Raw genomic sequence first — 12,226 nt, forward strand, 5'->3', positions numbered from 1 at the left:
ACCTCTCGAGGTCCCTTCCAGTCCTAGAATCTATGAATCTATGAATCCTTTCCAATGTGACTTCCAACTGAGTTCTTGTTCAGTTCAGGTGTTATTGCAAGAATTCTCATAATTTTCTCACATAGAAACTAGTACAAAATTATTACTGGAATGTAATGTATCCCAGCGGGATTCAAGGTTGTTATAATACTCTATAATGTTCCCCAATGGGGAAGATGTGGTTAGACCAGAACGTATTTTGGAGATAGGCTTATATTGAAAAAACTTCGGAATGATATCTGCACAGTAACCAAATAGTTGAATATAGTGTCCCCGTGCTCTTAAAACAGGCTATAATAGGAGTACTTGCTAAGTATTTGAGCCCTGATCCTGCAATCTGATTGAAGTAGGAGAACCTTGTATCAGCCTGGTGCCTCGTTGATTTCCATTGGGCTCCATATGGGCACAAGAATCTCTTGCGTGGATCAGATTGTGAGATTGGGGATTTAGAGGCCAAGGCACATAACGGCTTGTTTGATGTGCTGCTTTTCATGGATTGGCTGGTTATTGTTCAGCAGAGGAGAGCTTTTCTTCCAGCACTTCTGTATTATCTTCCATACTTATTTTGCCCAGTTTATTATCAGTTAGCTTGCATTTTTGGTTGAAGGAAAGATACCAAATTTGATAAGATTTGACACTTATATTTTGATTACATGGACAACTGATGGAAGAAGAAGAGGTCAATTGAAGACCTCTTGGAAGGTGATTGTGTGGAGTGGGATTGAGTGTGTGCAGTCGTGATCAGTCACAGAACTTTTCTTTATTCCCTTTCTATCCTTTGTTTTCCTTTCATGATCTCTGTTCTCAGTTTATTGGGCTATTGTTTATGCATATATATTGCACTAGCTGACAGTAGGTACAGAATTGTTATTTTAACCTGAAATAATGCTTCAATATATTCAGCACAGTTGTATGACAGCCAGTTCTGGATGCTGGAACTGTATGTTTTTAAAAGTGTAATTTAAGTATTCAGTAATTGAGTGTTCCTCCATAATTATTGTAATACCTCTTTTGTTCACAGGAACAGTCATGCTTTAGTCTGAATCAATTTTCAGCATCATGTAAGAGTTTTGAAGGCTCTCAAAATATTTCTAATACAAACCTCCTTAATAAAAGAACCAAAAGCATATACACTCCACTAGAACTCCAGTTCATAGAAATGAAAGAACAGTATAAAGATGCTATTTTGTGCGTGGAATGTGGATATAAGTATAGATTCTTTGGAGAAGATGCAGAGGTAAGTAACTTTTACCAAGAGCACTTACTGTTGCTCACCTTATATTACTTTGTTACATTGTGTGTAGGGCCACTGTCATTGATAACCTCAATTTAAAAAACTTTTTCTAACACTTGTAATCAAGATTCAAAAGATCTGCCCTCTTTAAATCTAAAGGTGTCCATTACAAATTGTCTTTGTACCACATAAAAGGTACATCAATATTTACAGTATTCCCTATTTGAAGTATTGACAAATTAGCAAATATTAGATACTACAATAACATTACCTTGTTTACCGAAGTTAAACTGAAGAAATTAAGGGTGAACTGTATTATGGCATAGAACTAATGATCAGAATAAAAATATTTAGCTTGACAGTAACCTGATGATTTCTTCTGAAAAATGCAATGTCCAAGTGCCCTAATTGCATATATTTGTGCAAATAGCGACTACCCTCATTAATAGAGGGCTATATAGAAATTAATAGGGGATGTTTGACACAATTGGGTATGAAATTGTATCTGGTGCTTTATCTGCACAACTGTAATCTATATGAACAGGTAAAAATTTCAAAGGAACGTGGCTTACATGTCTGCAAACTACAAAATGGCCAATAAACATCCTTTCTCTCATCTCTCTAAATCATTAATACTGATTTAGCCTTTGTGCTGAGCTATTTCCATATATAATTAGGAGCAAAGGGAAAATTACTTTTGCTTAGCCATTGGAGGCTTCATTTTTCCAGTTGTCTTTGTTCTGGGTATTTGGTCTGTCAATTTGCTAGCAGATTTACTGTCCTGAAGCCCATTCAGGTTCGTTAAAACCCATCTGCTTGTCCAGAACACAGAGCTGGCATCTAGAAAGAAAAATGTCTGAGTCGTTGTGTAATGTCATGTTTCTAGCAGCTGTTGTGATTTTATTCATGTGAGGGCGCTTGGATGCTACTGTAGAAATGCAGTTTCAAGGGTTAGATCAGGGGTCGGCAACGTTTGGCATGCGGCTCGCCAGGGTAAGCACCCTGGCGGGCCGGGCCAGTTTATTTACCTGCTGACGCGGCAGGTTCGGCCGATCGCGGCCCCCACTGGCCACGGTTCGCCGTCCTGGGCCAATGGGGGTGGCAGGAAGCCGCGGCCAGCACATCCCTCGCCTGCGCTGCTTCTCGCCGCCCTGATCGGCCGAACCTGCCGCGTCAGCAGGTAAATAAACTGGCCCGGCCCGCCAGGGTGCTTACCCTGGCGAGCCGCGTGCCAAACGTTGCCGACCCCTGGGCTAGATAGTTATTTAGGCTTATCAAGGTAACATAACTTACACTGCCTTCTTATACTGGACTTCAATGGGAACTCTTTGGCCCTTGGTATTCATTCAAGCTATCAGTTGCAGGGTGGATTGATTTAAGTCAGTGGTTTCAATCACTGATTTAAAACATATTTTTAAGCAGGAAACCTTGATTTAAATTAACAATTTTAATCCTGTTTTGCTTCTGTACTTTTTAGTTACCTTTGTAAAGAAAGGTTCATTCTCATTGGTTGGTAACCATTTAAACAGGTTGATTTGCAACTAATTATAGCCAACTAAATTTGGTACTTCCTTTTGTTAACCAGAATGGATACACTATATCAGCACATATTTATTTAAGCAGTTATATAACTTAACATACATTTATTCAGATTCTAATTTTTTATTTTTTTTTATTGTGTAAAAAAATGGTGAATGATGCATTTCTTCTTTACTAGATGATTAATTTTTTGGTTGTGTTTTGAGTCAAGCGCTCTGTAGAAATTAAAATTCATTTAAAGTGCACTAGTATTTTCAAATTGTTTTTATTAGTTCAATAAAACTCCCTTAATGTACTGGATACATTAAAAAAAAGTTTAGTGGAGTTTATCAAAACATATTTTGCATTTAAAGCTAACTGATTTATTAAACAAAGGAAGTATTATCTGTATTTAGTAAATTGAACTATTCTTTCAAGACTAGTAGATCTCATCCTTTCAAACCTAGCTTTTGTTATTCAATGATTATAAGAAGAAAACAAGCTTTCCTGCTTTTTTTCAACTTCTGATTGTTTTTTTGACTTGGAATGAATTGGTCATTTAACTGAACTAGTTAAATAAGAGTGAAGAAAATATTCCTTCTGCACCTGCAGAAGATGCCGCTGCTGTCAAAAACTCATTTAGCACTTCAGCTAACTCTGGTTCCAGGTGCTTAGCCAGTGACTTTCATCAGTTCAGTGGTTTGATGAGCTTTAAAACTTCAGCAGCAAATAGGTACCGCTTCTTATTTTTTGTATTTAATTTAAATTATTTTAATAGATTATAGTAATTTTAGGTCTTGAATGTAGCCTGTTGTATTTTCAATTTTAATTTTAAATGGGTTTATTTTAAAACAGAAAATGTATTTAATTTAAATAAAAAAAAACCAGTTTAAATCAAAATCATTTGATTTTTTTAAAAAGAATAATAGATTTTTATCCACCCTGATAAGTTGACAAGTAAAGCCTGTGGGAGTGGAGTCCTTTGTTCTGGTTAGGATGCTGAGACTGTGAACTCTTGCTTCATGCTTAGTCTTCTAGTACCTCTTCTTCTGCTTAGCATTCCACAACACACCGCCATAGCTTTGGTTAATAGCTGATTTCCAGTATTGTTTTTTGACAAGTTTGTATTCACACAACTCTATCATGGATCATCTATCATGTGATCATCTATCATCAGTTATCAAGGAAGCTAGACAGGGAATGTGAAGTAAGAGTGACCTGAATTGTTGACTGATTATTTTTTTCATACTTTGCAGATTGCAGCGAAGGAGCTAAACATTTACTGTCATCAGGATCACAATTTTATGACTGCCAGTATACCGACGCACAGACTATTTGTTCATGTACGGCGACTTGTAGCAAAAGGATATAAGGTCATTTTTGGATTTAATTAGATATTGTTAAAACCAAAATAGTCTCATTCCTTACCGAAAGAATTTGTTGATGTCATATAGATGTTGTCTCATTTTTTTGAAAGATACAAAATATGAAACCTTTTAATATTTTACTGGAAATACACATGACAAACTCCCTTTCATTCAATGCTTTCTATATGTAATGTCTTGGAATTTTTATGATTTTTAGTTATGTTGATTTAGGCCTCCTCTGTTGATCTCACAATATTTCAGGGTCCATTTAACTTTTCTGGAAGCAATTCTGCCTGTCAATGAGTGATAGAAAGTAGGACAGAAAGCACTTTCTCCATCTCTCTCTCTCTCTCTCTCTCTCTCTCTCTCCTTTCTGTTTTCCTCTCTTTTTTTTCTTCCCAACCCATATTTTCCTCTCTTCTTTCCCATTGTTGTTAATCTCTCTGTTGCTAATCTCTTTCCCTTCCTTTCCCCTTCATGCTCATGTGAGTCTTTTTTGTACCTCTTATCGCCTGATGTTCTGGTGAACTTTACTATATACAGTGAAAGAATTGTTGCAGCAGGTGACAGGTGGTCAACCTCTAAGCTAAGTTGTTTCAGTATAGAACGTGGGTCAGTAAGGGCAAGAGGAGAAAGGAAGTTGCAGGTAAGCTGCAATTCTGACATACTTGATAGGCTGAATTAGTAGGGCTGGTTCTAGCCCTTCTCCACTCAGAAGCACATTATGGTTTAATATTTGGATCTCTTAAATTAAATTTTTGTTGTTGTTTAAAGTTGGTTATCCATTTTTCATTCATCAGTTAACATTTTCTATTTGTGTATATTATAGGTGGGAGTTGTAAAACAAATGGAAACTGCAGCACTGAAGGCTGCTGGAGAAAATAAAAGCTCTCTGTTTACTCGAAAACTGACTGCTCTCTATACCAAATCTACACTTATTGGAGAAGATATCTTTTTTATGTGTTAATTATTTTGCTTTTATACTAACCTTCATTGTGCTCTGTGTTATGCAGTGTTCAGTATGAGTTGTGTGTTTGAGATTTCTTGCCATAGTCCTTCAGTATAAGAGAGCATGTTCCTGTTAAGTAATGGGAGTGGGTGGGAAGTGCTGACTGTTTTTTTCCCCTCTGCGTTGGGAATGTTCTGGCTGTATTGCACCTGTTGTCACTTCTGTATGTACAGCAGAAATTATTCAATAGGACTGGGAAATAGAGGATGGTGAAATGTTAAAACTGTCAATATTTGTGCGTTTCAGATGTTTTGCAATAGCATTGGAATCTATTGCGGGATTGCATTATTGGAACACTTTTTGAAAATGACAGTGCATCCAGTTCCAGTAGTTGAAAAAAAAAAATCAACCTCTGGAAATCAGCATCAGGAATTTTGTTGCTAGAAATGAGACTTCGAGAATCAAGGGCTTCCTCACCTTAACCTTTAATATTTTTGGGTATGCAGTAAACACGAGAGCAAAATTTTCTGTTCGCATAGCCCAGGGGGGAATTACTTATATGACAAAATAAAAATAAAAAAGTCAAATTGTAAATCCCTTATACTGGTGCATATTTAGTGGCCAACACTTAATATAAAAGGAAATCTATGGCAGCAGCAAATAATTTCTGATCGGTTTGCTGTTCTGTTAAGACAAGGCTAATGATACTCAAAAGTAGGCTGTGGACTTCATCCAGTTTTCATGAAGAATGAAATCTCTCAGGTTTTTAAGTGTGTTGCAATATAACAGAGATTACATCATCCCCACAGTTCGTTTTTTTTCCAAATGAGAAAATGGACTGCTAGGGTTTATGCTGTGCCTTTGGCGATGTCCTGACCAGCTTTTTGACCAGTTGGTAGGTGTAGCATTAGTAATTCTTAATTAGAGGTCTTGAAAGGGGGAAGGATTAAGAGTCTGGAGTCAGCACTTGGATTTAATTATGTTTAGAGGTGGATACAATTAAAACAAACACAAGTGGGTCCTATGGCCTAATAATGAAAGAGGGGAGAAGTACTATTGACACTGTAACAACAGTGTTTCATACAAAATGAGGTGAGCCTGAATCTAAAGCCAATGAGCTATGAAAAATCTAACATTGGTTAGCCTGCCCTTAATTCTTGTAACTGAAATAGGCTATCAAAATGAATTAAAAATGGCTTTTGACTAGCTCAGCTATTTCTTTCTACCTTTTACTTTGTCCATTTCTTTGTTTTTTGTGACCATCCCCAGCCAGCACCCACAGGTTCTTTTAAATTTTTCACACTAAGTAGTTATTAGGTACTTAATGCTAAATAAGAAAATTGACTTGACTTGAACTCACTAAACCAGGATGAGCTAGCCCTATGCAATGTAAGATGTGTGGTCTCATCCACTTCCCTCTTCTTGTGACTAAACCCACTGTCCTATCTACTTCCTGCTAGCTTTATAAAACCGCTCTTCAGGTTTGGTGCACTTGCCCTCTTTGTGAGGTCCTGTGTGCCAGGAGGGAGACAAGAGACAAAAGAAAACACATCATCTATTTATTTCTTGATTAGGTCATCCTAAAACTGCAGTTAGGGAAAGGGGTACTAGAAGTTAAAACCCACAAATCAGGGAAGCAACTTGCTGCAAAATTGTTTAATGGAGCAAGGGCATTATAATAAAATACTATTGTTGGTGTTTTTTTGCCGGAGACACCAGTGTGACTCTAGTTACTCTTGAAATGTGTTGGAAGGCTCAGGTAAAAGCCAGTGGAGTGAGGAACAACACTGAATGACTAACACCGTGCGTGGTTTGAATGGAATAAATAAATGCAGGTGATCTTTTGCTCTCTACTGCTACTGCTAGGACACTAGTGGTCTCCATTGCAGACTTGCTACTACATCAGGTCCTAGCTTCCTGGCCTGTGATGCTCATCAGCAGATTTTGCTCTTTATTGTCAATTGCACAAGTTTTACAAGCTGGCTAGTAGGCTACTTAGTCAAAGTGCTACTTACTGAGCAGGGATAGCACAAAGACAGTAGGGAATTTAGTATCTGCAACAGCCTACTATTGTTTGAATGGAAGACTGCAGACGTAGTATAAAGACTGGTGTTTTGTTGAGATGATGATATGTATGCATACACTGTGGGGCTTTGTCAGGGGGCATGGGCCTAAGGTCACCACTGACTTTGATTTTGGTGCTGTCAGGGATTTGAAATTGACCAGTATCACAGCACCTGAGTCAGTTTTATGTAGGAAGGAGGCTGTCCTCTGTCAAGTTGGTGTTTGTGCTGGGTAATATGTTTATCCCAGAAAAAAAATTGTTTTCAACAACCATGGCTGGTTTTATCCATGTGAACTATTTGTTGTTTTTTTTAATATTTATCAAATGTGAACCCCTTGCTGAAGCTAGATGATCCTGTAGATGTTGAAGAAATAACAGCTGATGTCTCTGATAACTATCTTCTTTGTATCTGTGAAAATAAAGAAAGCTTAAGAGACAAGAAGAAAGGGGATGTTGTCATAGGCATAATGGTAAGTTGTCTTCCTTGAGGAATCTGAGTTTGTGGTTAGGGCTTATTTTGTGATTTATCTCTGTGTTTTAAAATTCCTTTGTGATTGTCTCCCCTGACAGTAATGGTGTTTATAAGACATAATGCAAAGTTTTTAATGAATGGTATTTATATCTTTCAATTCAGTTGTGAATTGAATGAGACATTTTATATAAAAAATAATCAGAAACACTTGAGTTGATAGCCTGATTTATATATCAGGTATACAAGGCATAGCACTTTTGCTCATGCATAATTGCTTGAAAACAGTGTTTTATACAAATACAAAAAAAATACGTTAGAGTTAAAATATGTTTTGTAAATTATGTTTAAAATGTTATCCCTCGTAAGGGTTCAAAACGCTTACACTTGTTGCTGACTGCACCTGTTTCCTCAGTAAATTGCTCTTCCTTCACACAAGTTAGGAATGAGAGATTCACAGTCTTCTTAGACTTTAACTTCTGATTTTCCTTGGAGATTCTGAAATGAGAACTATATAACTGGGAAAATAGTGACTTAAATGAGAACTGACACTCTGCTGATAGTTCATTCATTCATTTTATTTACATGGTTTTTTATTGTACTTATCATTGTGATATCTGACCACCCCACTGTGTATCTGTCCCAGTTATAAGTGGTGGTGTACCGTGTCAGTCTGAAGATATTAGAGAGAGATTCGCTCAAAAGCTTGTCTCTCTCACCAACAGAAGTTGGACCAATAAAAGATATTACCTCAACCACCTTGTCTCTCCTCAGGTGTAAAAGCACATTTTAGAAAGACATCTCATTTTTAGGGAGAATCCTGTCTAAATTCCATAGATTTTCAATTAGGTGGATTTGCATTGCCCCTTAATAGTGGCAATGACATGTAAAATGAACCACTGCTATTAAAACTTCTTAACATATTTTAAGACATCATTATCATCCTGTTTAGTCTAACATTTGGGCTTTCAAAACTGTTAGGATAGGATCTATGTTCTCTACATTTGAAATATGTACTTACTTTTAATTTTCCAATGTCACCAAGAAATTGTGGGACTGGTGGAGTCATTGTTTTTGTGTAGCACACCATTAAGTGTGTGCGAAATTTCCTTGCTGATTTTTTAAAATCTTAACGGTTGACTAACCAAAACTAGTCTCTGAGCTTTACATGTGCCTGCTGGCAGATACTCAAAAATTGTTGTGCACACTCAGAAGCAAGCAAAAGTGACTCATTTTGGATTCTACTGCCCTAGCAAAATACGATGTTTGTCAATGGCAGGGTGAACACTCTGTTTATATATTTTTGTATGTGACAGGCAGTCCAACCCACTACAGGGGAAGTGGTTTTTGACAGTTTTCAGGACTCCTCATCTCGCTTAGAATTAGAGAGTCGAGTTTTGCGCCTGCAGCCAGTTGAACTACTGCTTCCATCAGACTTGTCGGATCAATCTGAGAGGCTCATCAGCAATATAACCTCTGTAAGGTATGTCGTTACATTATGTTGCAACTTTGGATCTGGAAGCCAGCAGTGATGCATAGTTTTCTAAAGTAAGACCTTCTTTGAAACTTTCACAGTTCACTGTTTGCATAAATATCCCCTTAACTGACATGATCTATCTGTCTAATATAAGTAGTTCTAATGTGCCCATCACTGTGGTATCTGAATGTGATGTTGAGCTGCTTGTGTATCTTATACCTTTAAGTTCTCTGAATGATTTGAGGCTTTTCCCCCTCTATAGCACTCTTTGTTAATTAGACATGGAGAATTAAATACCTGTTGGAAAGTTTTTGTACTTCCTATCCTATAAGACTCTCTTAAAACTGGTGGGACAGAAGCATTATGGCGATTCCATCATTTACATTTCAACATTTCCCTTATATTTTTAATGACAGATGCTTCAAAAGAAGGCTGGAGGCTCCTTTTCAATGGCAAATTTATTGTGGTATTCAGTCTGGGATAAAAATAGACTATAAAGCTGTAGCTGGATAGCATAGCCATGGGACCATAGGACAAGAGCACGCCATCTTTCTAAATGTGGCTTGTGAGCTTGCAAAGTCCTGCTGACACTCCTTATGGTTGCCATTTTTTTCTGAGAATGTAGTGTTAATTTTTTAATGGTTTAAAAAAAGTATACAAATGTTCAAGGAACTGTTTTCTTAGCTTTTAAAGAAGCCATAGAGATTTTCTTCTTTCACAGAGGGAGTCAAAGATGATGCTGGAATTGGGCAGGTCCCATGAGTTCCCGAACTTCATCCTGCAGGACTGCCACGCTTTTCAACTGATAGATTTGTAGCGGCAGCTTTCCTATATTTATACAGGAATTAGAGGAACAGGAATATATGAATTTGAAATGTAGCTCTGCTTTTCTAGATTTAAACATTATTGGTTGTGTGCAATCTGCATTTCCAGACAAGACACAGATTCTATGACAGATGCCTAATTATGGGAAAGAGATGTATATTAATATTTGAACAAATTAGCCAACTTGTAGAGGTTTGGAATTGCTGGCAGCTGGGAACAAGAAGACTTGTTCTTTGTCCAAATGGAAAAATAGATTAGCGGATGCTTTGACGAACAGGATTTTTTTTCTTGAAAACAATATCCTGATTGATAGACTTCTCTTCAAAAGGGTTTATTGACAGTTTTTAGCAATTTACACAGTGCCAGTTTATAAAAACATAGACTTCCTGTTCTAGGGAAAATACCTTCGGTTTAAAATAATGCAGCTGCTAGTTTTGTTAGTAATGTTTTAAGCTTTTATTTCATATGTTGGATAGCAAATTCCTAAATTGACTGAATGTTGACACAGTTATTGAGGTAAGATGCAAGCTCAGGAGAATTCCTCAGAATTAAGGAGGAGACTCTACATTTTGCTGATCTTCAGGTTTTTTCCAGATGTTTCAACATTAGAGTTGAAATGTTAAGATTTTCATTTTGTTATACTTTTATTTCAGATAGTTATATTAGGATCTTACTTATATGCATAATCTGGCAAAAAAGGTGTCCTAAACATTATTTATCAGGCAGCTAAAATGAACAGTTTTGTGTCTCTTTAGGAGTTGTCTCAGTTGTATAAGAGAAAGTGATACTTCATGTTACCTGCAAAAATTTCATCCTTGTTATGTGTTAAGCAGCCAGCATATCCAATTATATTTACCACAGTTACAAAGTGCATCTGGTTAGATGATATTTGATTAGAGATATGAGAGATTTCTGATAGTCCTTTGTACTAGTCAGATACGAATTGGACAAAATGCTGTTTCCCTTCCTGCTTGGAAACATTTATGTCGCATTAGATAGATCTAATATACACCTCAACCCCGATATAACGTGACCCGATATAACACGAATTTGGATATAACGCGGTAAAGCAGTGCTCCGAGGGGGCGGGGCTGTGCACTCCGTCGGATCAAAGCAAGTTCGATATAACGCGGTTTCACCTATAACGCGGTAAGATTTTTTGGCTCCCGAGAACAGCGTTATATTGGGGTAGAGGTGTATATATATTTGACTCAGCCCTGTTGACTGAGTCAAATTTGTCTGCAGTTTTAGGGGGTTTTTTTATTTAAAAAAAAAACAAAAAACGGTGATTGCCTGTTCATTGCCCATGCTGACAAAAGGTATAATATAGCTCCTCAGCATGGGTGGAGTTGCAGATATTCCAACATATTACCATTAACACAGGATTTCCTTTACAGTGGTGATGCCTTTGGAGAAACACTACTCTAGCACTGTGACTACACACCTGATTTTGGAGTCTTGTATTACAAACTTGCAATTGGCATGTCCAATGCCAGGGTTAGCTAATTAGAAAATGTGGTGGAAGGCAGCTTTAAATGTACTTTACAATAAAAAATAGAATAAAATGCCATAAATACCTCAAGTTGGATTTTCTGGCCAAACCACATGTAATTCAGTACTTACATTTTTCTTGAATATGCTGGACTTGCACTTGATTATTTAGTCAGAGACTTTCCGAAGTTAATTTATGGTGGAGGTGTCAAATACACAGTTGAGATTGAATGTGTCCTGTTGCCCATGTATACAGCTAGTATGGAAAAAGATACTGTAAGTAATGGACAAGGTTGCAGGCAGAACAATATCACTGGCTCTTTTTAAAATTGTGTAAAATCCATGATATTCAGCCAAGAAATGGCTTCTGTCAGAAATACAGTGCAGAAAGGATGAAATTCACATGCTCTGTTCCTGCACAAAGCCAAAATAAACAGACTTTGTGTGTAGAACTCTATGGGAGCTGGGGGATGAAATCCACCTCCAAATTGCAGGCAGGACATAGGAGAAGCGTAGCAGCTGTTTGAAGTCTTAGGCTGAAATAAAGGCCTCAGTTCTTCACATCTCTCAGGTGGTGATATATGGACGCTGGGTTTACATAACTGTGTGCTTGATGTCCACAGCTTGGCCCACCCTCAAACCTCACTGATGCACTGACTATGTAGAACTGGCTCAGATCCCAGCTTTGCCTTTGAGAGTATGAAAGAGGATCTCAGACATCTATTCTTCGATTTTCTTGGACAATGGAAATAAATAGTTAGTTTTAGGATGGATTGATTTAAATCAATGATT

At 37.2% G+C, this 12,226-nt stretch overlaps 1 protein-coding gene across 2 annotated transcripts in view; it reads left to right on the forward strand.

Moving 5' to 3' along the window:
• MSH3 (mutS homolog 3) overlaps positions 1 to 12,226 on the forward strand; it is a 197,753-nt gene that overhangs the window by 12,403 nt on the left and 173,124 nt on the right. For both annotated transcript variants that reach the window (XM_026649155.1, XM_026649156.1), the window contains exons 4-8: positions 1,061 to 1,276; positions 4,048 to 4,164; positions 4,988 to 5,105; positions 7,497 to 7,642; positions 8,958 to 9,124. In XM_026649155.1, coding sequence (XP_026504940.1) covers positions 1,061 to 1,276; positions 4,048 to 4,164; positions 4,988 to 5,105; positions 7,497 to 7,642; positions 8,958 to 9,124 — 764 coding nt within the window. The remainder of the gene's footprint in view (positions 1 to 1,060; positions 1,277 to 4,047; positions 4,165 to 4,987; positions 5,106 to 7,496; positions 7,643 to 8,957; positions 9,125 to 12,226) is intronic.

Source organism: Terrapene carolina, unplaced genomic scaffold (assembly GCF_002925995.2).
Source record: "Terrapene carolina triunguis isolate 2854851 unplaced genomic scaffold, T_m_triunguis-2.0 Scaffold69, whole genome shotgun sequence".
In the NCBI taxonomy this organism is placed as follows: Eukaryota; Metazoa; Chordata; order Testudines; family Emydidae; genus Terrapene; species Terrapene triunguis.